The sequence below is a fragment of the Phycodurus eques genome, chromosome 12, assembly GCF_024500275.1.
Source record: "Phycodurus eques isolate BA_2022a chromosome 12, UOR_Pequ_1.1, whole genome shotgun sequence".
Lineage (NCBI taxonomy): Eukaryota > Metazoa > Chordata > Actinopteri > Syngnathiformes > Syngnathidae > Phycodurus > Phycodurus eques.
The window spans coordinates 12,273,990-12,293,810 of NC_084536.1; the positions used below are offsets into that span (position 1 = coordinate 12,273,990).

Below are 19,821 nucleotides of genomic sequence, written 5' to 3' on the forward strand. Positions count from 1 at the left end.
GTGTAATAAGAGACTCTCCTCTTTCTTTTGATAGGTTTGGTGCTTATATTGTCACAGAACACAATATGTGTAGGTCTTGAAAGTCAAAATGCTCTAAAATGGCTAGCAGTGACTCAGTTAAAAGGACTTACATCATTACATTGTAAATCCATACACCACCTCCATGGATTAAGTTTAGTGGATGAGAGTTGTGAGGTCATATCAAAGAGAGGCTCCTATTAACATGCATTGATTGGCAGAGATTATTGATTGATTATTGTTTGGCAGAGAAATTATTGGTTAGAACAGATAAAGTGCTCTAAACGACTCCCAAATCTGTGCTTAATAATGTCGAGTGCATCACATTGTTACTGTGGCGTTTGAAAAGACATTTATTCAGTGCTTTGAAGAGCAGTACAGCTCAATGCGTTGTTAAGATGAAAATGAAGAAGGAAAACAACAGGTGCAGTCAAGACATCAGTTGCACTAAAGTTGGGTCACAACAAAATATTGCTCTTTAAAAAAAAATAAGACTCTCAACACAGATTAGCAACAATCACTTTCCGTACTCACTCATTTAAGTAAATCATCATTTTGGTGATCAAATCTCAGTGAAGAAAAATGGTCCTGGGTGTCATTTATGTCCATCAAATACATGCAGCGTAAAATGAAAGCAAACGTTGCATCGGAAAGCACATGTAGCAGCATAGTCCATCGTTATAATAATTAATATAAAGGAAGTGGTCCTGTGCTATATGTGTGTGTATTGAAAGAAACGCAGGCTTAAGTCTTATTATGTAACAAGGCACAGTGATGGAAATTTTTTGCCCTTTAAAAAAAAAAAAAACGTGCTTAATATAATTGGGAGTATTTGGGCAAGCTGTATTTTCATTTAACTCACCTGTTTGTCCTTATATAACTTCATTTAAAAATAAATATCTTCTTTAAATTTAAAATAGTCTTTGCTGTGCCCAAAAGTAACCCACAACTAAAAAGTAAAATTGGAACAAATGTGGAAATGATCAATACATTAAAAAAAATAACAAGGTGGCTATAAGAACAATTGAAAAGGTAAAAATGGGTAACACGAACAAAAATGACAATGCAAGTAACACAAACAAATGTATACAATTTGTGAAAATATTTACTGTATTTTTCTTTTTTTTATGTTTGTTCAACACTTAGAAGAAAAAATGAGAAAAGGAACCATCCGTCCAACCCCAATCTCTTTGGCGTTCATGGAGAGAGGAAGCATGCGACGCAAAGCCCCGCAGTCAGGCCCCCTCAAAACAAAATTTAAAAAAAAACACTGGGCAAGTTCATTGGACGCCAAGTTGATAAAAAAACAACAACAAAAATCGTTAGAATTAAAATTATTTAAAAAAAAACATGGATGGATCCTTTTTATTTTTTGGAGTGTGACGTGAAGGCGTTCTCGATGCACAGGACAATGTGGGAGTTGGAGCAACTGCGGGAGTGTTGCTGCAGGAGGTGGCCGCTCTGTATCGCTGACGCCAGACCCGTCACGGCCTGCTCGCCTGCCCGCCATGTTTCGCAGTAGTGGTCTGTTTGCCTGCGGCCTTTGTTGCTCGACCCATGCCAGACCATTTTGTGTGGCCTGATAAAGCAGAGAAGGTACATGTTGCATGTGTAGATTCATAAATAAATGGAGGACATTCATTGTTACTTTGTGTAACCTTCCAAAATAACAAAGACTCACCATGCACTGTCCCTGAGAATATCCCTGCCATCGAATGAGTAAATTGGTACACTATTTCGCATTCTGCTGGCATTGTCATCAAAGATTGATTCCCAACTGTCAAACAACACTTGATCCTGCATGGGGGGGAGACAAAAATGTAATGAGGTCATTGTATTGATAGGATTGCCAAAATAAAGGACATCATAATCAATGCAAATAAACGACAAAAGATAAAATCTCTGTATTCTCTTACGGAATAGCATTGAATGACAAGCATCAAATAGCATTTTTATGAGTCACTACTATATTTTTGGACTATTTTGACCTTTTTAATATGATGTGAATCTTAGCATTCGCCTTCAGGTACAGTGCCCACAGCGTAATCGTTATCTATGAAGGTGTATAATTGATGGTGTTCTGAATTGACTGTAAAACTGCTTTTTCTCACCTTGAGGTTGACAATGGGCAATGTGTCCCTGTCCGACCTGCGGACAATGGTGTAAAGGTCTTGGAGCTTTGAGGACAGGAAGGCTCTGAAGGTGCCCTTCAGGCCCACAGCACGGGCCTGCTGGAAACACAAGAAGTCTGCCCCCCGAATTCCTCGCATGTTACCAGTTTGAGGGGCATTGAGGGCGATGAGATGGAGCTAATGAGGAAGAAAGCGCATACAATACATGTATTTGTACATATCTTCAAGATGAAATGAAGCATATTATTGATTTGTGGTTGCTGAACACCATTTACCCCTGATTCTGAATTGTCCCCATGCACTGCAGGTTGCAGTACAGGTGGGCTCGGTCTTCGCTGGGGAGTCACAGGATATCTGTTCTCAGCCTGTTCTGTCGCCAGTCTGCCATCCGTCTGACCCGAGTGCCTCTGGTCTGGGAATCTGGGATCATACTGTGAAGGGTATCGGGGGTCCACAGGTGGGTGTGGCGGCGGCTCGATGGGTCGAATGCCTGAAACAGTCTGAGAGTAGTGGCCGGCTCCATTGTTTTGGGACTGGTCGTGGGACTGAGGGTACAAGATCACAGGTGGAGGTTGAACCTCTGCCAGCTCGTTTTCCTTGAAAAAGAAGTGTAAAAATGATCGTCAAGAAACTGAAATGGTAAGCTAGTAACTTCTGTCCATTTTGTGTGGAGTGAGACTCACCAAATCTCTGAAGAAGGGGCTGTACTCGCCGAGCTGTGAAGGATAAATTATTCTCACATGTATTTCACCAATACTTTTGATTCAAAACTTTCATTGAATTTTCTCAAAACAATTTTATGCAGCATTTGCTTTTAATGAAGAGGTAACAGGTCTGCAGATGCAGCAGAAGAAACATACCATTACTTGTCGCAGTCCATCGCGGACTCTTAAATAGAGGTCGGCTTTGTCGATGATGTAAATGAGGCTGCCTTCTGCATGGCGTCTGGCAGTAGCAAGCATTGTGTCATAGGACCTGAGAACTGCAACCTGTTCAGAACCAATGAATGAGTTGGTTTGTTGGACCTCAATTAGTCAAACAAAGAGTATTGCATTGATGGATGGATGGATGATAGAAATGTAGTAAAAACAAAACAAAACAGAAAAGACACCTACTCCAGATGAGAGCCCAGGACTTCCAGGTGGCCCAGGAGGACCAGGTGCTCCCGGTACATTGGCACCTTTAAATTAAAACAACTTATTTAGGATGCGGCGTTACGACATATCCACCAGTACTCACTTTCACACTTGATGTCATTGTGCTCCAAATAAAAGTACATCAAGTTAGTCTTCAGACCCTTTTTAAATGTTCCCATGAATGTTTCGTTTTGATATACTGAAGCGCAGGAACAAAACCACTCACTTTGACTGGGCCAAAAGGCCCCAGGCAGAGAGGGTGACGTCGCCGGTCCTGGGGGTCCTGGTGGTCCAGGAGGACCTGGGCGACCATCGTAACCAATGCCCGGTTTGCCAGGTGGTCCCTGAGGTCCAGGGGGACCCATTACAGAATCTCCTTTTGGACCCTAACACAAAGAAAACACATTAAACGACTGAGAAATATCCATCTTGACGATAAGTGGGACATTGATGGTTTAATTTCAAACTCACTGTTAAGCCTGTCTTGCCAGGAGGCCCTTGTGGGCCGAGAGGTCCTCCAAAACGAGGGTCATAATATCCACCAGGTTCACCCTTTTCTCCCTTCACTCCTGGGTCTCCATGCTCTCCTTTTAGGTCATTCTGTTGAAAAAAAAAAAAAAAGACTTAACACGTCATTCATGGTGTTGCCTTTGTTGGTGACCTGTTAATTGTTCCAATGTTGTTAATTGAGGTTGATGGCTTAATTCTGAAACGTTCCGTTTGTGCGCTTACCTTTAATGTATGAATATCAAAATCGAAGACTCCTGCAAATAAATATATATATATATTTTTGTAAATACGCCATGTAACAAACGATTACAGCAGCAATATTGAAGAATATTTTCTGGTTTGTTCTGTATATTTCAAATCAAGGATTTACCGGGGGCGCCTGGAAGGCCACGTTCGCCATAGTCTCCCTTTTCTCCTTTAATTGCTGTAGTAAAGAATGACATATACCCACTTCAGCATGAGACAATATTCCACAGGTAACTGACTTTGGCGTTGCTACTTCCTATCGCGACATATTTAGTGATTTATCGGCTCGTTTCTCAAATCTAGTAAAACTTGACGGATTAATCTTGCGACAACAGCGATTAAATCCCCTTCAGGCAGAGATACCTTGAAGAAGCAAAAATTAAGAACGTTTTCATCTCTACAAACTTTAAAGACTTTTAATCTCACTTCTTTGACAGGACCATTTCTTTCTAATGAAAGCGCATGCTAAATTTCAAATTCTATCCTATTGTATCTCACACGCAGTCATAACAGTAGATAGGTACACTTAAATGACACAATAACATTGCAGACAATAGAATAGCGTATAATAGTTCTGATTTTTTTTTTTTTATGCCTTGTATACGAGTAGTTGGATCTCTGGAGTACCTGTCCACCATCAAGTGTGAAATTAAACAACCAATAAACAATAAAATGTGCCTGTGAGCAAGCAGTTCCTACTGGGACATCACAATCTGGTTTATTTAAATAATAACCACTCTCACACCAATTTTCTCCATCCCTGATTCAGCAGCTCAGCTGGGCGAAGAACCTTTAAACTGGACCTAACGAAGTCAACTGACAACTGTTTATGGCAAAGGGTTCATACCTGGATAGTTTCTGGAAGTTCCATCATAGCGCTGTTAACAACAAAATAAAACAAATTCAGACATGTTAGTCAACTTGTTATTGCTTTAAATAGTTTGGTAACTCACATAGAAGCGATCTAAGGCTGGTCCCGCAGGTCCTGGTGGTCCAGGTGGTCCTGGTGGGCCTGGAACTCCCTAATGAAAAAAATTATGTCTAACAACTTTTGACTAGCCTAATTGTAGCTAAATCACAGAACAACCAAAAGATGAACAAAAAATAACAATTATAACTGATAAATCTGAAAAGGAATATTAGCTTGACAAAATTTCATGCAATGGCTTTAAAAGTAACTTACTGGGTATCCATAGCCAGAGGCTGGCTCTCCTTTCTCCCCCTTGTATCCATTTACACCGGGCCGACCCTAACGGAAGTGGCATTTGCTTTTTTTTTTTTTTTACTTTACTGTGTACAAAATTTTATTTGAATTTCATTTCAAATTTTACACAATCTACTGTGTATACTTACAGGTCTTCCAGGCATTCCAATTTCACCCTTAATTCCAGGAGGTCCATATTGTCCCTACATAGTAATGACACATTACTGCATTGTAAAATAAACATTTTGATAGTTTGGAAATAATTGTTGTAGTTATTTGAGCACTTATATAACCCCAAATGTTAAAGAGAATATAACATGTGCAAATGCTTACAGGTGGTCCAACAGGTCCAGGAGGTCCTCGATTCCCCTGAATGCATGGCAGAAACGTAAGGAAAGCAAAGCAAATATGATGAGGTAATTCATTCTACACACAAAAGAGACTGTCAAATGCACTGATGCTCACCTTAAAACCTGTTAGACCAGCTGAAAAGAGTGGACTCCCATCAGGACCAATGACTAGACCTGGCTCGCCTTTCTCGCCCTGCATAGATAACCGCTATTAGCTCCGTTACCAAAGGTGACGCGAGGCTAAAAACTGTACAGTACTGAGCTTTTTTGACCGTACCTTGAGGCCATAACCTGGAGGTCCTGGTTCTCCGCTGTCACCCTTTGGACCCATAGGCCCCTAACAGGACCACAATATTACAATTGCAATTTGTTGACATCCAACAAATATTAACTTTTAATAGTAACTGAAGGGGACTTACTGGGAATCCAGCTCGACCCGGCATGCCAGGTTCTCCCTTTACAGCAAGAAAACAAACAAACAAACAAAACAAAAAAACATTTGATTGAATAGGTAACGCACACCCTGGACTGGTTGCCAGCCCATCCCAGGGCGCATACAGACAAAAAAACATTCACAGTCACAGCTATGGACAATTTAGAGTTTGAATACACACCTGAGGACCAACACTGCCAACAGCACCGTCAAACTGAAGTGGCAAAAAAAATAGAAGCAAGAAAAGGAAATTGCAAATTTATATTTGCAAATACAATTTGGGGAATTTGACATGCAAATTAAATTTGGGGGAATTCGCTATACATTGTCAGATGGCTGGTAGACGATTTGTCCAGGTGGTCCAGGTAGGCCTGGTGGTCCTGGGACTCCAGAGGCATCTCGGCCTGGTTCCCCCTTTAACAAAGCATGCATGTGAAAACATTAAGAGTTCTCCATCCAGTCAGTAAAATATGATTACAAGTCATTCACTAGAATAATAAACATAAAACATTAATACAGTTTGTAACAGTTTGTATTTGGCATTGTACACAAACAATACATGAATAGGATTTGGAGAAATGATATTCACCCTTTCTCCTTGGTCACCTCTGTCACCTTTTGCTCCCTGCAACGTAATGAGACAGAAGACTTTAAAAAAAATTATTCCAGTTCACAGTCAAAAGGTAAGCAGAGCTACATTGTTAGCACATATTAGCATTAACTAACAGCGTTGGCTTCTGGTAACTAGCACATACTCTGATCTTCGGCGAAGATGTTGACGTTGGGGGATGCGCCATGAACATGGATCCGCATACACTAGTCTAATTCCGTGGCTTGTTGATCAAGTGCTGCCGCCTGGAGTACAATGTGTCCGTCTTTCTTTTTTTTCTCTTTATTTTTATAATGCTTTTAATCATATAAAGCACATTGAGTTACCTTGTGTATGAAATGTGCTATATACTGTAAATAAATCTGCTTTGCTTTGGTTTTGCTAGCCTTTCTCTTCATACTCAATGCTGTGTGAGAACATGTAGCCACACGCTTAGTCACTACACCATTGCTCGGCTCCCGGTCGTCACGGTAACAAAAGCGCTATTTGGTAGGGGAAACATGAGAACCCCCCCCAACCTCCAAACCAAGTGATTTCAAGTCAAGCGTAACAAATGAATGTTGAATAGGTAATGTTATTCTTCCTGTACTAGGACCAAAAATGCATAATAATTATGTAATGTCAATAAAGTGAAATGTGAAAATAAATTGCACCCTGTAGGAGCAATAGCTTATAAGAGTTTGTCTTTGTCTACAACGGAGGTAATTTAAATAAGAACAAAATGACACATTTAGAAGCATGTCCATGCAGACGCTAGTACAAGACAATCAAATGTACGGAAGACCTGAACTCCAGGGAAGCCGTCCAGTCCTGGTTGCCCATCTCGTCCTTCAGGACCCGTGCTGCCCTTCTGACCTGCGAGGGCGGGCAACCCTGGTTTACCCTGCAGAGATTAATGCATAGATAGATAGATGCAGATATAAGCAAGACACTATGCTGTAATAGAGTATAACGGCATGTTAACGGTGTAAAGCTGTACAAAGGAGGGGGGGGGGGAATATTTTCTCCTCTATTAATGTCACATGTACAGTAATACATATATGGATATATGATTACTGCATAAACTGCTTGGTTACTTACTGGAAGTCCAGGCAAGCCAGGTGGACCCTAGGAGAACACAACATTTGATTTGGTTAAAAACATTTAAAAAAAACATTCTACCTTGTGTTTACATTTTACTATTTTGTCCAATGAATAAGTTGTTTGACCATGCGTCATGATTGTTTGCTGTTGGTGATCGTTCGCTGTTGTCGTTCAGATCTTTAGTCACTATTAGCTGTCAGATGTCCGTTTAACCCTTCTGTACGTTTCTTTCCCAGGTACAGCAATGATGTTCCTGGGTCAATTTGACATAGGCATGTTTGATTATACAAAAGTGTTGAAGATAATAAACCTGCATTGCATTTGTTGATTACACGTATTAACTCAAACAGAAGAACTTTCATACTGCAAAGCTACTTTTAACTCCTTTGGTTACACCCCCAGGAAAGTAAAAAAAAACAACAGCGACCTGTTATGGACATACCTTCCATAACAGGTCGCACCAAAAGGACCCATGCATGAAATAGAACAGGAAGTTGGCCATTTTGGATTGAAGGAGCCATTTTGAGCAAATTCCAGGGTTGAATTACAAAGTTGTTTTTTTCCTAGTATGGGTGGAACATTGGGTCAAAGGTTTGATGATCATTTTGAGGATTTGCCATGAAATGAGGGTGGGGAAGCCAGTCCATCGTTGCTTCCTTTTGATTGTATTTCTCTAATTTAGGTTAATTTGACCCGAAACGTGACAGGAGGGTTAAGAAGCATGTTTGGATGCTCTCCTTACAATCAGTCAGCCTCCAGGGCCATTCCAACATATCTTATCTCGTGCATTTATTTAGATTTTTTACTCAAATTGGTGCCTGCCAAAAAAGTGGATTTCAATTTTGATCATTTTTTTGGAATTCACCAAGTGACTAACCTGTCTTCCTTCAGGTCCTCTGACACCAGGAGGTCCATTAGAGAAAATCCCACCAGATCCCTCCATGTCATCCTTTAAACAAGAACAAAACCGTAAAACTTTCGTTCTTGTATTTGTATCATGCCTCACAGATTGTATCTTTATAATGTGGAATCACCAGTCTCCAGTGAAGTCAAATGCTTAATATATTATAGTGAATTAAATGCAGCATGTTTCATATGAATCCATGATGACGTATTGTTTGGAGATAACTTACAAATCCAACATGGTATCTTGGTCCAGGAGGCCCGGGAGGTCCTGATGGCCCAGCTGGTCCCATTGGTCCTGGTAAACCAGCCAATCCAGGCTCCCCTGTTGGTCCAGGTAAACCAGCATCTCCTTGAGCTCCCTGTTAAATGGAAACAAAAGAAATATGTAATTATTCAGGGAAGAAAAGAATGGTAAATGAATGAATATACAGTATGTCTCATTCACAAGTCATCAACAGCATAAAAACTTTAGATTCGCTGAAAATGGATTACACGGGCAAAGGATCGATTATGTTTAATGTCGGGATTGTGCAAGACAAACGTCTTTGCTCTTGGCACGATCATTTGTCATGTGACTGGGCATACCCAGCAACCTTTATGAAAACAAATTGATTTCATTTAAAAAGAAAAATAAATCTTCACCTTCTCTCCACCTGGTCCTGGATGACCAAGCACACCAGAATCACCCTAGAATAAGACAACAGACAATAAATAATGATACATTGATCACTTTTCAGAGCTTCTACATGTTTTTTGTTGTTGTATTGGATGTTGAACTCAAACAAATAGGTTGGATGCAGTGGTTAACTCTTTATAGAGACAATGATAACAAAAAAGGGTCAGATGTAGCTAAATTTAGGCAGATGTACTCATCAATGTACAAAATGTGGGAAATTACCTTTTCTCCCTTAGTGCCAGGGGGTCCTGGATGGCCATCGACACCTGGTAAACCAGACAAGCCCTGCAGGCCAGAAATTCAAATCATGGGTGGATTATCATAACCACTTAGAACGTTTAGATGGAATTAAGTGGCATCAGTCCCTTTCATATTGCCCTGGCTTTTACCCCGTGGTGTTGTTTTGTGCGAAAGGTATCGACAATGAGTAGGGGAACAAAGACGAACTGTATCATAGTATAAGAGGCGACACCTGACACTCCCTGGTCCTGCCTTTTTCCGTTGGAAGGAACTGTCGCTGTACTGTATATATTTTATTTTATGTCACATTAGACACCTTCATGCATCTAAATATCAGTTTATGGGAAGCCGCATCACCATGTGAATGCAGTGGGTTCTGTGTGAAAGGTACAGGCGCATATATGCTGGCTTCAGTGTTCACCGTTTCTGATAATTCAATACAGTGGCGGCTTGACTTACAAGTTTAATTCATTTCATGGACACATTTGTATCTCAAAACACTTAAACCCCATGGAAATGAACGGAAATGCCAGTAATCTGTTCCAGCCCTGCATTGTGCTTCTTCTGGTGTGCGTACCTTGGTTAACAGGGGGTGGGGGCAGTATGATGTAGATATCACAACAAACAAAGAAGAGTTTCACAAGTGACTCCGTAAACTGCAGTAATATTAGTAATTATTCCCATCAGATCAATAATATATGCCTGTTATATTGTCTGTCTACACGTGTTACTGCAACATTTGTGTTCAAATATGCATTGCTTAAGGGCTTATAATGCCTCAACATTGATGCTATTCATTATCTCGTTTTGGATTGCTTGTTAGCATTAAGCTAGTAGACTGTCCTAAGTCAAAGTTATGTGGTTGTTTTAAATACTCAATGTGTAATTCTCATTGTTTTATGATTAGTTTGACAATAAACTTCAACTGGGAGTGGAAATAAACAATTTGAAACATTGAAGATAGTTTTGAAGAGTTGTTACCTGCCACCATCTGGCACTTGTATCTGAAATCTCAATTTCCATCGCAATTCAAAGCAAAAAATTGTCAAAGCAAACCACTATGTCTGGTCACTTGCAAGTCAAGGTAACGCTGAAGTGCAGAAACTTTGGCTATTTATTTGTTTAGCAACAAATATATTGGCACTTACAGGTTGACCAGGCGCCCCATCGTGTCCCGGTGGTCCCAATGCTCCAGAACTCGATGCTGTATTTGGTGTAGCAAGACCAGGAACACCAGGTAGACCAGGGGGGCCTGGTGGTCCTGGTGGCCCTGGCAGTCCCTAAAACAAAAATAAATGACAAATGACATTTCAATCTTGTAGAAGTGAAGAATGCCAGAAAACAGATTTTATGGGAAATAAAGCCAACATTTTCCATTATATTTCCCTTCACATATTTTGCTGAAAACAGAACACTTACCCTAACTGATTCCAGATCAGGGAATCCTGAGCCCTCCATGTCCACAAAAGTCTGAAACGCGTCCATTAAAAATAGTTATATCCAATCAATGTTCACTTACATGACTCAGCATAGAACACAATATTCACTCACAGATCTGCTTCCTGGTCCTGGGGGTCCAGGAGGACCTGGTGGCCCACTGGGGCCAGGCTGACCATCGCCACGATCTCCCTGTACGCATCATTCCCATTAGATTTAGATGTTACAGTCAATTTAATGACTCCAAGTCCACTCTGCAACTGTTCATCTAACCTTCTCTCCTTTCAGTCCAGGATTGCCGGGGGTTCCTGGGAAACCCGGGGGTCCATCAGCACCCTGAATTGAGAAGGCCAACCATTATGTTGGGGTATTAGAAGTTGAAATGGAGTCAATACATGCAAAAGCAATGCGTAAAAGGCACTGTACAAGGTGTTCCAAACAACTCACCCTTTTTCCATCTTCACCAGGATCACCCTTTACAATTACACAAAATACAGATGTGGATTAATATGCTGTACATGGATTCCTTGCCACAAAAGATTTGACCTGATAAACTGAACATTAAAGGGGGGATAAGATGGAAAAATTACTTTTCAATCGCTTATAAGTTGCTGATTTGGCAACGCTGACTCACACTGGCCTCATTGCAACGCCCTAGCCCCGCCCCCTGGTCGCCTTGGATATGAAAGTCACACTCAGCGTTTGTGTATTTTGACCTAATTATGTCAAGGCCTTTTATTAAGATACAATTGAGAAGAAAAAATGCATCATAATACAGTATGTTTATTTTGAAATTGAGATGATGATATAGCATGGATACACGGAAATAAGTGCTTCTAAACCAAACCAAAATACCACATTCTGGGCCAGAAGCTGAAGACTGAGTCAAAAGGACACAACGATACACTTCACACAACTGCTACTGTGCATAGTTAGACTAGAATGTGGAAAGGAAGTTTTTCAACATCAAATATCTTGAGAAGTATTCAATAAATATCACACTAACCGGTTCTCCGTCCTCTCCTGGTGGTCCCTGAGCACCAGGGACACCTGCCGGTCCAGGTGGTCCTCGAGCACCAGGTACACAGGAAGGATCTGAACCCTCTTTGCACACTGAGACCTCTGATGCCAGCCCAGGGGGTCCTGGGGGTCCCTGGGGGGCCTGTGGTGCCAGGGTCTCCCTTCTTTCCTTGGTAGCCAAAACCTGCATTGCCCTGGAAAACACACGAATGAAGTTGTTGTGGTTCAAAAAGGACTAGCAGAGAAACATGTACTACCAGGCAGCTAACAAAAAAATATAATTATTGGGAGATTCAACTTACCTTTGCACCCTTTTCTCCGGGTTCTCCCTGAAAATATGAAAAAGAAAAATAACAGTATTGTCATGTACACTTGTTTTTCATCTTCAGAAATGAATAATTTCTGTTGTCACCTTTAACTGAAACGTTGTTTATCAAAAATTACTTCACTAAAACTCATACATATGTGGTTTGTCATATCTCAATGCAATTCACTAGGATGATTTTTTTTTTTTTACAATCTCTAGTGGTTGACTGTGACTTTTTCTAAAATAAAATTTGAAAACCAATCAAACACTCACCATTAAACTGTGTGCATATTAAGGAGTACTGATATACACAATGGGGGAAAAAAACACTTTCCAAATTGCTGCATCAAACCAGTGTGGCCAAATTTTTTGGGGGTGTATTTATGATACATCCCTACTAAAATTCATTTAGCTAACTGAAACTGACTTAAATTTACATGACATTTGAAAACATTCTGGTGGGTGTTAGCGAGTCAATTTTGGAGCTTACACCAAACAATACTTAGCAAATGTTCACAATTCGTTGAGATTTAAATTTTTTTTTTTTTTTTAAGTTTGGGAAAGCCCTTGACAATGGGCATTTATTTGTCTTAAACATAAAAACAACAAGCAATTTCAAGAGGGCCTTTGCATCAGGTCCTCAGTCTCTAAATTAAAAAAATGAGAAAGAGTGGGAGACATGACCCAAGGATCCACACCTTCCCTCCTCGACCTCCTCCCTGTGAGCTAACTGCAGTGCTGTAACTGGTGTCTCCTTTTGGCCCCGTTAGACCTCTGTCCCCTTTCTCCCCTTGGTCGCCTTTCTCTCCTTTGGTCCCAACTGATCCTGAAGGGACAATAACATAGGACACCATAATCACTATCACACAGAAATAGAGCAGAACACACCATGGAGTTGTTACCTAGAGATGGATACCTGCCACAAGGGAGGAAGTCAAGTGGAGTAAAAGTGTCTGTGCACCAATCGTTTTTAAAGGTAATGTAAGATGAGTTTGAAATGATATTAAAGTGATTTGTATGCATATTTTGTGGAATAACTATGGTTTAAACTATTAATATGGGCAATTATAAACATTTTAGGGGTGTGTAAAGTAGTCACTGTGTCAGGGCTAGATTCCTCTCCCTGGCGGTGTTTACTATACTAAAATTCTGGAGAAAAGTTGACTTTGTGCAATAGTCCTTTTGTCCACTAGATGGAGGAATTTTCCGCTAAATAAGTAAGGCATGTGGTGTGTGGGTAAGTGTGAGAAGTGGCAAGTGATTGTGCAGCCTCAGAAATCTGGAAAACACACAATCATGTGAAGACAACGCTTCACCTGTATGTCTCAAAGTCGACGTCTCCTCTTGCCTGGCAACCGGGGGCTGCTGAATGGGCCGCAAAGATGGTGGGGCCGTCTGATGGTGGGACAATAATAATATGATAAGTCCATCTATTTATGAATGATGATGAACAAGCCTGAACATTTTATGCTCCGCATCTGCAGATAATCGGCATCCATGCCATCTTTGTTGGTTCCCCACTACACTGAGAATCTTAGATTAGAAAGAAGTTTGTGGATTCAGGCCATGGGAAAATTAATTGTTAATTTTAAACCCAAACAATCCCAACACAATGACTCGGCACTATTATGTCCAGGCAGTAGAACCAAAGCCCTGCTGCAAACAAAAAACAATGTTCACCAGACTACATGCAAACTGTAGTTTGTCTTCATGTCTAACATGACCTCTCTCACAAAATGCTTCTAATGCAGAATGTTAATTCATACCAGAGTTTTCGAAACACTGTTCCATGACACATTCGTGTGCAGTGAGAGGTCAGCAGATGTGCCGCGGGAAATGATGCAATTTCACTTTGTCTGAAAATTATTATCTATTTACTACAAATAATGACATTTTGTTCATCTACTATATCTGCGCCAATGAGATATAGTGACAGGAAGAACAATTAAAAGTTCTTCCACTTGATGCCATTCATACAACAGAATAATAGCTTTGTGTTCACACTGAGCAAGTCTATTTGTGAGTAAATGAGCTCAACATTATTTTAGCATATTGTGACATTTTTGTTTGATGGCGTGCCGAGAGATGATTCGCGTATGATAAATATGTGCCTTGGCTCAATAAAGGTTGGGAAACACAAATTTATGCCTGTTAAATTGTTCGGTGAACTTAAGAGTGACATCAGGAATGTACCAAATAAAATGTATTTTCGTACATTCTCTTAGGGGTCAATAAGAAATGTTCTTACTTTTGACAGAAAAGCACTGTTTTTTTTCCCAACTATGATAAAAGTAATCATAAATACAGTCTAGAAATTGTTAATGTTGTAAAAAAAACAAGAAAAAACAAACAAACAAACAAACAAAAAGCAAGACTAAGTGGCCACGGGTTAGTCAATTTTCAGGTTAGCCAGTTATTTCCATACAGAATCTTAAAATTTCAGCTCACCGAGACCAAGATATCCGTACGAAGTGCTGCCCCCACGAGTGAAAATGCTTTTATGGTCTTCATGGGCACTTGTTTTTTTTTCTCCACCACTCTGGGCTCCACTTCGACAAGGAAGCCGCTCATGTAGCCGCAATACCCTAGCTTCGTTCCTGGTTGTCATGGTAACACAAACCAGACTGGTATTGCTGAGAAAGTAGGCCTAGTAGAACACAGGGTGCGGCATTACAATCGCCTCTCGCATAAGGCAGGGGTGCCCCCTTAAAAACGGGCGAATGTCAGCAAGACAAAAATAGGGTTTTGAGAGTGCACTATAAGTCTCGATTCTTGTGGGATTTTGACAGAGGCATTTCACAGACATGTTCACTGACAACTGATTAAAATGGTGAAGAAAAGAAATGTTTTCAATTGATATAGCACACATGCCACTCCAGTAGTGACGCTGTAAATGCAGACTTTGCAGGAGAATCAAGAAAATACACAAAATGACAGTTTAAAACCATTTTTTTCAGTCATTTTAATCCTATGTAAACACCCCCTAAATGCACAGGAACAGACTGGCAAGTAACAGGAGCTGCTTTAAGGCTTGGGGGGGGGGAATCAGGACTCAATCCAGTTCATTTGTGTAAAACTGGAGAGGGGAGGAAATAATGGAGTCCCCCCCTTCTTCCCAAACACACACAGTTCATTCTTTACCGATGACACACCATGATTGCCACCTGCGAAGAATGTAAAACAGAGAGCAGCCGAAGGGGGCAAAATGAAGCCCCGGTTGATAATTAACCTGTTGTTTTCTTTTGAGAGGCTGCAGCCCCCTCACTGTGCCACATAGCAGATATGCTAAGAATTCCACCCGACCATTATTGACTATTGATTAATTTAACACAATTAATAACGTGATAAAAAAGAGCCAACAACTCATTTATCCATTGATGATAGCAAGCGGCCTGATGGGTGGCAGGCTGAGATGTGCTGATAGATGTGAACCACATGACCTTCACCGTCCAAAAGGAGATATCCAGTTTCCTTGGTGAGAGAAATCTCGGAGTGGGTTGGCCCAAGACCGGTTCAATTCATAAAGTACAGAAATGGACGTTTTGACTCTTGCTACTACCTTCACAGAGTGAGTCTTGTTCACCATTAAAATAGGGCATGGATGAGTATAAATTATGCAGATTGTGTTTTCCTTTTATGAACACTCAGGCCTTGGTGAAGGTTTACCCTCTATTGTTGACTTGGAGATGCTGCAGATAAAAACTACACTGACTCCCCACTGATACATATTTCACTCTTCCTAAATCTAAAATTCAAAAAGTAAAAGAAAACCCCTTGACAGATCTAAGAGAGCGGTTCCGGTTCATGAAAATGAGCCAATGGTCACCAGCTCGGAGGTTGAACGAGGCAAGGGGAAAAGGAGCCCAGAGTACAGTAATAAATAAATAAATCAATCAATAAAGCAAGCGCCCATAAAAACACAAGCATTTTCACTCATGAAGGCAGGGCTTCACCCACTATAGTTATTTGTGCATCCAACAAAACTCAACGAAGCTTTTCGTAGCTTTTGGCTTTGACATAATAATGTTTCGGACTAAATTAAAAAGTCAATTTTCAACAGTATGTCCCCTTTAATGAAACAGAAATCATCACATGACATCATCAACATCACATCATGTTTAGACGTATTCTCCAGAAAAAGGGGGGGGCCTTCCTCTTGAAGAGGACACTTCAGTGACATTTTCAAAGATGCCATGAGCAGCTCAAAGTCCCAACAAATTCCTGCATGACGAATGGAAAGTTTCACTTCACTACACTCTCTGCTTTGCATTTGCCCTGACTTGTTGGAGTTGCACACATAGGTTATAATGCCTGCGAACAGACATTACGTGAGAAACATTGGTAGGTCCTCATTTGGTACCACCTGTTGTCATCAACACCACCTTTGCGTATTATGATGCTAATGAACACCTATTGGACAGAGGGAAATCCCACTTGTAAAAGTGACAGGGCATCAATGCAGAATCATTAATGACCAAACAGGAATATTTTTGATGGCACGACATGCTCTGCCCACAAAGTCTGCTTGAGGGGTTTTCAAACTGAGGTTCTTGGACGTGGATATATGGAGATTGGCACACTAAGAGAACAAACACCACAAACCAAATACTTGTCCCTAATTAAATTTTGGGTTAATTAAAATCCCTCGTTAGCCTGATAGTACATTACGGTATATTTGGTAAATTCGGGTTCTTTTTAATCTTACTGTCCCAATAGTAATAAAAAATACCAATGTGGGTGCTATTTTTTCATAACTTTTGTGTGGCTTGTCAGTGTCCCAATTCAATCCAGACAAATGGACTCTTCTTGTATGATGATTTAAAAATAAAATGTGTTTATTTATTATTGTTATTGTTTTTTTTTATTGTTTTCTGAAAACGTAAAAAAAAAAAAGTTTTGAGTGAGCCGTTCTGAAAGTCCGCCCAACTGTTACGCAACAGTGGAACTGATTTACATAATAACTGCCCCACACCGAGCTTCTCTGCCCATGACTTGACAGCTATGCTGGGTGATGAGCTGCCACTTTAAAGCCACAGCTGGAAAACAATTTCTGAAACACTATCAGTGTCAACCCAAAAGCTAAGCATAGCTCCATTATGTTTTGTTGGATACGCATATTAGTGTTAGCTAACAGCATTTGCTTCTGAGATGCGGCAGATGATTGACTGCTCTGTGAAGTTGTTGATGCAATGGGGATTTGGGGGGTATTTGTGCTTGGGCATATGTGCACTGCAGGCACCATATGCACAGATCTGCTACAAAAATGGACACGTTTATGAAGTACTGCCTCCATGAGTGAAAATGCTTTTATTGTCTTTACAGGTGCTCGCTTCTTTTTTCCACACTCTGGGCTTCGCCTCTGCAAGTCGAAGCCCCTTGGTTCATTCAAACCCCTCGCTCTACCTCAAGCCGTTATGGTAACAAAAGCCGTCCTCGGCATTGGCCCAGCAGTAGAGGGTTGTTATTAACATACCTGTAAACTATTTAAATTGTGCATAAAATGCATACTATGTCTCCTTTTACTGTACACTGCTCTCAGAGTGTCTGTCAAATATTTCAACAAATATTTTTTGTTTGTAAAGGACATGATATAATTGTTGTGACAGCTCTTGGAAGCTAGGGTGCTAGCTTCAAAATCAGAATAAAAATTACAAGCTTTCATAGTGACTCATTTGAGGATTCAAAGCTCTTTTCATGTATTTTTCATTACAAACCAAAATGAGTCCTTACCGTCCATGTGTGTTTTGCTACGGCTGGTTTTGATGGTCTGGTTTCCACATTGCCACTTCCCTCTCCTGAAGCCTGAGAAAAACAAGCATACAGTAAGTATTTATATTTATTTTAGCATTTTATTTTACGTCCAAGAGGCACTGCTTAATAAGCTATTCAGTAAATTATAATTTCAAAATGTTACTACATTGGTACAGCTAAGTCATACAGCTGCATGAATACAGAAACATTCCTGTCTGTTCACTTTCTTAAAGAAATATTGAAGTCAGTGGCTAATTGTTTCTTAAAAACATATTGAAGTAATGAAACAATATTTGTTTTACATTTTTAACTCTAGAAAACCATTGAGTAAAATTGGATTAGATCTTCTTCTAACCTCAGTTTTATTCCTTTCTTATTTTGACTGTATGTGTTTTAAAATATATATATTTTTTATTTGCAAATATAACAAAAGGATGGAAAGTGGATTTTTGAATATTCACAAAAAAAGTGTAAATACTAACTGAATAGTAAATAACAGTGTTGCAAGTGCCAGTTTGTTTTGTTTATTTTGTATTTATTTAATTTGTATTTATTTCTGTGTATTTTTTTTTATGGTTGAACATGCAGTGGGTTAAATATGGAGTGGGTCACCTGTTGACCTATTACTATTTCTGGTGTACCAAAGAAACAAACATGTCAGGATCTACTGTATGGCCAAGCCCTGCCACTTATAACAAGTTCCATGATAGATGCTGTTGGTTACTGTAAATCAAGCTAATATGGAAACTGCCATTGTCACTCCCAACAGCTTGTAAATACGCGTATCAGACGGCGGCAGTGCCACACTCCTGTTAGACCGGAGAGAGTTTGAAAAGTCATGTCTCAAATGTTGTTTCTCCTGGAAAACAGCTGTGAGTGAGGTGAACATTTGCAATGAAAGGCACATCCTGTAATCACAACCCTATCATTTCCACTCGGAATGTGATTTCCCCCGCCATCTAATACAAACACCACGTGAAGCTTAGTTGAGAAGCCGGTGGTTAAACCTTAAACTGGGTCAGTCGGAGAGGATGAGTTTTTAGTGGCCTGTGGAGGTTTAACAGCTGTGGGATGGGGTGGCAGGGTGCAATGTTTTATCAAACAAGATCAATGGCGGCCTGCAGTGAGGCACCTGTGTTTGAATCTTGGTGGTCAACAGCGACTAGAATGCTGAAAGACTATCACAAGCTGCAGATTAATGAGAAATGATGCAATGAAAAAGGCGAATCCGGGGGTGGGAGGCAGGTTTGGACTGAAAGGGAAATACATTAATGCTACATCATCTTAATGAAGTAAAATAAATAATACAATACAGTGAACCCACCAATTTCCCTTTCATTATTCACAAATTCACAAATAAGTGCTCTTTTAGAAACACCCAAAGATGTCACAAGATGGTTCCAAAGCCCTGTCAAAATAGGAAATTAGTAGAATAATTGGTTTCAAGTAATTACGCTGAGATTTATTGCAAATGAGGAATAAGCTTTGTATGTTGGGGAGGAGCTAAGTTTAGCCTGGGTTGCTAGCACAAGTGACAGAGAGTCTTCGCAGCATGGTCATGTGCCTTTAAGGTGCATCTTTTTTCGAAATCAAGTCATCTGCAAGCCATTTATTTTTAAGGGCAACGTTGTAAGGTGAGTTTGAAATGATAATAAGTTTGTGGTTTACAGTTCATAGTATCAGTATAGGTAACTATACACATTTTTTGTGGGTTGTCAATTACTCTCATTTTTTGCTAGTAGAGAATACTGTATCTACAAAA

The 19,821-nt window shown here is 40.1% G+C and overlaps 1 protein-coding gene across 1 annotated transcript in view; it reads right to left on the reverse strand.

Annotated features, from left to right (window-relative positions):
- Positions 1-353: 353 nt before the first annotated feature.
- The window catches only part of col18a1a (collagen type XVIII alpha 1 chain a), a 72,008-nt gene continuing 52,540 nt past the window's right edge, over positions 354-19,821 (reverse strand). The window contains 39 exon segments of the mRNA XM_061692304.1: positions 354-1,597; positions 1,700-1,815; positions 2,130-2,327; positions 2,426-2,746; positions 2,834-2,866; positions 3,011-3,139; positions 3,266-3,330; positions 3,513-3,672; positions 3,758-3,886; positions 4,019-4,050; positions 4,167-4,220; positions 4,890-4,920; positions 4,996-5,064; positions 5,226-5,291; positions 5,396-5,449; positions 5,580-5,615; positions 5,712-5,789; positions 5,874-5,933; positions 6,016-6,051; positions 6,211-6,243; positions 6,354-6,443; positions 6,619-6,654; positions 7,424-7,522; positions 7,720-7,746; positions 8,600-8,671; positions 8,856-8,987; positions 9,271-9,315; positions 9,527-9,589; positions 10,693-10,824; positions 10,964-11,014; positions 11,096-11,173; positions 11,255-11,317; positions 11,429-11,455; positions 11,988-12,134; positions 12,136-12,195; positions 12,304-12,330; positions 13,007-13,134; positions 13,625-13,703; positions 18,039-18,110. Coding sequence (XP_061548288.1) covers positions 1,384-1,597; positions 1,700-1,815; positions 2,130-2,327; positions 2,426-2,746; positions 2,834-2,866; positions 3,011-3,139; positions 3,266-3,330; positions 3,513-3,672; positions 3,758-3,886; positions 4,019-4,050; positions 4,167-4,220; positions 4,890-4,920; positions 4,996-5,064; positions 5,226-5,291; positions 5,396-5,449; positions 5,580-5,615; positions 5,712-5,789; positions 5,874-5,933; positions 6,016-6,051; positions 6,211-6,243; positions 6,354-6,443; positions 6,619-6,654; positions 7,424-7,522; positions 7,720-7,746; positions 8,600-8,671; positions 8,856-8,987; positions 9,271-9,315; positions 9,527-9,589; positions 10,693-10,824; positions 10,964-11,014; positions 11,096-11,173; positions 11,255-11,317; positions 11,429-11,455; positions 11,988-12,134; positions 12,136-12,195; positions 12,304-12,330; positions 13,007-13,134; positions 13,625-13,703; positions 18,039-18,110 — 3,342 coding nt within the window. The 3' untranslated portion in view covers positions 354-1,383.